The sequence below is a fragment of the Bison bison genome, unplaced genomic scaffold (assembly GCF_000754665.1).
Source record: "Bison bison bison isolate TAMUID 2011002044 unplaced genomic scaffold, Bison_UMD1.0 scf7180017864313, whole genome shotgun sequence".
Taxonomy (NCBI): Eukaryota; Metazoa; Chordata; class Mammalia; order Artiodactyla; family Bovidae; genus Bison; species Bison bison.
The window spans coordinates 1,129,639-1,134,436 of NW_011494885.1; the positions used below are offsets into that span (position 1 = coordinate 1,129,639).

Genomic DNA, 4,798 nt, shown 5'->3' on the forward strand with positions numbered 1-4,798 from the left:
CCCTGTGTCCACAAGCCCATTCTCTACATCTTTGTCTCTATTCCTGCCCTGCAAACAGGTTCATCAGCACCATTTTTCTACATTCCATATATATGTGTTAATATATGATTTTTTTTTCTCTTTCTGATTTACTTCACTCTGAATGACAGACTCTAGGTCAGCTAGAGTCGTGCTAAGACTCTTCATTCGTGCTAAGTCGATTCAGTTGTGTCTGACTCTTTGAGACCCTAAGGGCCATAGCCTGCCAGGCTCCTCCATCCATGGGATTCCCCATGCAAGAATACCAGAGTGGGTTGCCAAGCCCTCCTCCAGGGGATCTTCCCTATGCAGGGATTGAACCTGTGTGTCTTAAGTCTCCTGAATTGGCAGGCTGGTTCTTTACCATTGGCGCCACCTGGGAAGCCCAAATCCACGTCACTACAAATGACCCAATTTTGTTCCTTTTTATGAATGAGTGATAAAGATGTGCCACATCTTCTTTATCTATTCATCTGTAAAGAACACTTAGGTTGCTTCCACATCTTGACTACTGTAAATAGCGCTGCAGTGAACACCGGGGTACAGATCTTTTTCAGTTATGGTTTCCTCAGGGTATATGCCCAGGAGTGGGATTGCGGGGTCTCAAGTGTTTTTCTGTCAAGTCAATCAACATTCATATGTTTGTGAGGCAGAGTTGCCTAGGGGTTCACAGGGCTTGGAGTCACGCTCCCCACTCATGCGATACACGAGGTCAGTCAAGTGCCTTTGGAAGCATCATCACGTCTGCTCGTCTGTGACGTGAGGACCATGACAGTGGGTGGCAGTTTTGTCCTTGGTACTCCATGTTCATCTCGTTAAATTCTGCCCACAACCACGGTGAAGTAGGTCTTGTCTTTATCGTAGGCTTTATTTTCACCTCTGCCCAACAGGTGAGGAAACACACTCTCAGCGAGGTTAAGTAACCACCCAAGGTCACCCACAGGCTAAACAGTAGAGGTGGGATTTGAACCCATGTAGCCTGGCTTCAGGGTCTGGGCTCCTAATGTCTAGGATATGCTGGTTATATTGCCTTTCAAGTCTCCCATGATGGTACTAGTAAAGACATCCTTGTAGCTCCCTGCTGGAGCTGGTTAGGTTCTGGGAGAGCCTCAGACCAGGAAACCCACAACAGGAAATGGGCTGCGGGGAGGCTGGGCCTGTTTGGTGCTCAGCACGGGATCAGATTTGCTCTTTATGTGGAATGTGGCCATTTCTCCCCACCCTGGGGTTCTGGGGACCTTGCCCAGTTTCTTCCAGGCCTGCTGACCAGGTAAGGGCTAGGCATCAGTAGGGAAGCAGGAGGGAGGGAGGGAGAGAGAGAGACAGGTGTGTAACTCTGATTTTCCACATTCCAGGGAGTGAAGCAATCAGAAGTGGATGTGTGTCCCCTGCCCCCAGCATCCCACTCAGGAAGAGGCTGGAGGGCCTGACTATGAGGAGAGCCCGAGGGGTCCTCCCAGAGCACCACCCAGCAGGGAGACCACAAGGAGCAGGACTGTGACATGGGGCACCCGGGGAGCGGCGGTGTCCGAGGCGCTGGTGAAGGGCTGGGTCAGGGAGTCCCTGTTGCAGAGGTCCCCCTCACAGCAGGAGCCCTGCAAGTCGATGTTTGTCCAGGGGCTGGTGGTGCCTTTGATGGTGCAGGAGGGCCGCTGGCAGGTTCGGATGTACACAAGGGCTGAGAAATTGCCTGGGAAAGGGGTGGTGAGGAGGGCTCAGGACCGAGGGAGGCAGCCACACCTGAACCTCCACCTCAGAGGCCAAGGCCATGACTGGGTCCTCGGACTTCCTTCCAGTCCCCTTCTTAGACCAGGGCCATGCCTCCTTCTTCAGACCAGGGCCATGCCTCCTCCCCCAGGCCAGAGCCAAGCCTCCTTCCTCAGACCAGGGCCGTGTCTCAGTCAGTCCTGCCCTGCCTCTACGCCCCTTGCTCAGGCCCTCCCAGCCCCTCACCAAGGGTCATTCGTCCACTGCCCTGGAAGCAGACGCTCTGGTCCTGGTGACACTGGACCCGCCGGGACTTCTCCAGGGTGCAGTCCTCTGGGTGGATCCCCACGCAGGCGTAGCATTCGGTGCCGCTGAGCGTCGGCGGGTTGGGCGCTGCCAAGAGAGCGTGGAGGCACACTCAGGTCACCCACCGTCCGCCGTCCGGGCGTGGGGCGCGCGCACTGCGCCAGGCGGCCCACCTTGCTCGACTGGAAGGCTGGAATGCCTGCGCGCCGGGGAGGAGGAGCCCAGCGGAGGCCACGCCCCCGCACGCCGCGGAGGGCCGTCCCGCCCCATGCCCAGCCCCGCCCTCTCGCCTACCCGGGCTCAGATTGGGGAGGGAGTCGTGGGTCTGGAGGTTCGCGTTGCACAAGTCGGTGGCACAGCGGCGCACCACCGAGTAGTCAGGCGGCAGCGACTTGTCATCCGACAGCATCTGGCCCGTAAGCGGGCCTCTCCAGCAGCCCTTCTGTACCAAGGTCACTGAGGAGCGGTACCCTGGGGGCGAGGGGATGGAGTCTGGGGCGCTGCTTCTCCAACCCGCCCTCCTCTCCCACACCCATTCCTCTCCCTGTAGTCTCAAGTCTCTTCCTCCGGTCTCCTCTCCTCCACTCTCCTCTCAGCCTGGCTTCTCTTCTCCCTGCTGCCCTGCCCTTCTCTTCCTCCTTCGCTTCTCTGTCAAACTCCGCTCTCCCTACGTCCCTCCCCCGCCCGCGCCCCCCGCCCCTCCGCCCCACACCACCAGCCCTTTTCTCCTCCTTTTCTCTCTCTCCGGTCTGCTCTCTGTCGCCCCTTCCTGGCTCCGCACGGTCTCCTCCTCCCACCTCCCACCCCTTCACTCCACCACTCCTCCCTCCTCCCACCTCCCACTCCTTCATTCTCTCCCGCTTCCTCTTCCCTCCACCTCCCCACCTCTACCGCCGTCTTTCCTCTCCTCTTCTACCCAGTTCCTCCCCATCCTTTGTCTCCTACTGCATCCCCCTTTTCCCACCCCACCTGGCTGATGTTTCACCCCCGTCCCCGTGCCCTGTCCCCCGTCCCTTTCTTATCCTGCGTTTCCTGCCCCTCACCAGTGTTCAGGGACAAGACAGCCTCAGAGCATCCCTGCGGACAGGAGACATTGCTGAAGTTCACATTACTGAGGTCAAAGGGCCCGAAGTAGATGTGTTGGAAGCTGTAGCATTGCTGGGCCTGGGAGCCTGGGGAGAGCAGGGATACGGTGAGAGGAACAGGCCCGCGATGAGCTTGGGCCAGGCACTTGGGGCTCCGTCCTAAAGATGACAACCAGGCCCTTCTGCTCTGAGAGGTGACAGGCCTTGTTGCCTTGAGAGAAGCAGGGTCTGCTGGTGTGGCTGCTCATGACTATGCCTGACTCTTGGCAAGGGTATTGGCCTCTGCACCTGCCAGTCCAGTTTTTCCCCCCAGGCTGTTCCAAATTTCCACCCTCTTCCAGGAAGTCCTCTAAGATTTTGATAAAGGAGGAAGCAATTCACTCCTGCTCGGCCTTCCCCTCTCCCAACAAAACGCACAATATCCAGTAGTACTAAAAGGCTGCTGATGGAAAACAAACACTCTAGTACAAGTACCGGGATGCACACAAATACACACACACAGCCAGTCCCTGCAGTACCTGGACAGAACATGGAAACACTGCTGTAAACGCAAAATAACAAAATTGACACAGGCTCATGCCAATCTCAGAAATGTACACAGAGTACCCTGTATGCGTTCATGTAGAGTTCTACATTCACACACAAGTACCACCCAGACCCTCCGATAGAAACTCTCTAAACCAAGGTATCTCATACATACAAAATTCAGACTCTCAGACAGAAATATGTGTGGATACAGAAACAGTCACAACACACAGACCCAGGAACACAGGAACTCATACCCAGAGAGAGACAAATACAGACCTAAGAATCACAAAGAAAATCAGAGCCTACAATTAGGCGAAGATAGAGACATACAAAAAAAGAGACCTACAAAATCAGGCAACGTAAAATCATATTCAGATACAAGATTCATAGAGACACACAAGAGACACACAGAGAGACAGACACGCGTCATAATACCCAAACACACATACACAGGGAGAAATACAGGCCTACCTGTCATAGAGATGCACAAAGAGAAGCAGAGATGCAAAATTATACTCACATCTCTTTTACAAAGAAAAGTGAGGATCAAAGATGAACAGACCCATGAAAATATTTGTTCAAATACCCAGACACTAAAACCTGCTATAGATGTACACACACACAAGCACAGAGACCCACAGCACATGTTGACTAATGGACACGCACAGAAATAGTACTCTCTTCTTTCTGTGGATGAGCACACGCACACACAAAGTTGTGTGCAGGCATAACCCCCTTCCCATCTCTCAAATATCTCAAATTTGTAGCCACTTCAATCCTGATATGACTGTGTCCCTGTAGGGGAAGAGGTTGCCTGAGTCAAGGTTTCCTGCCAGTTCTAAAAAGAGCCCCCATGCCTCCCCAGAAGTACCTTTGAATGAATGGGGACATGGGCAAAGAGGATGAGAAAGGCTGGAGTAGTGAACCAGAGATAGTGGAGCAAGTGAGTGGTGTGGGAAGACCAGAGGAGGGGAAGAGAAGGGAGAGGACACAGTCTCTCTGACCAAGACCCAGGGGTCCAGGCCCCTAGTCCCTCCTCCCGCAGACCCAGGGGTCCAGGCCCCCAGCCTCTGCTCCCCCAGACCCAGGGGTCCAGGCCCCCAGCCCCTGCTCCCCCAGACCCAGGGGTCCAGGCCCCCAGCCCCTCCTCCCCC

The 4,798-nt window shown here is 55.0% G+C and overlaps 1 protein-coding gene across 1 annotated transcript in view; it reads right to left on the minus strand.

The window, feature by feature from the left end:
- Window positions 1–858: 858 nt before the first annotated feature.
- The window catches only part of LYPD5 (LY6/PLAUR domain containing 5), a 4,328-nt gene continuing 388 nt past the window's right edge, over window positions 859–4,798 (minus strand). Inside the window, exons 2-5 of the mRNA XM_010852558.1 lie at window positions 3,075–3,203; window positions 2,326–2,502; window positions 1,972–2,118; window positions 859–1,708 (exon numbers count right to left, since the gene is read on the minus strand). Of these exons, the coding sequence (XP_010850860.1) occupies window positions 1,449–1,708; window positions 1,972–2,118; window positions 2,326–2,502; window positions 3,075–3,203 (713 nt within the window). The 3' untranslated portion in view covers window positions 859–1,448. The remainder of the gene's footprint in view (window positions 1,709–1,971; window positions 2,119–2,325; window positions 2,503–3,074; window positions 3,204–4,798) is intronic.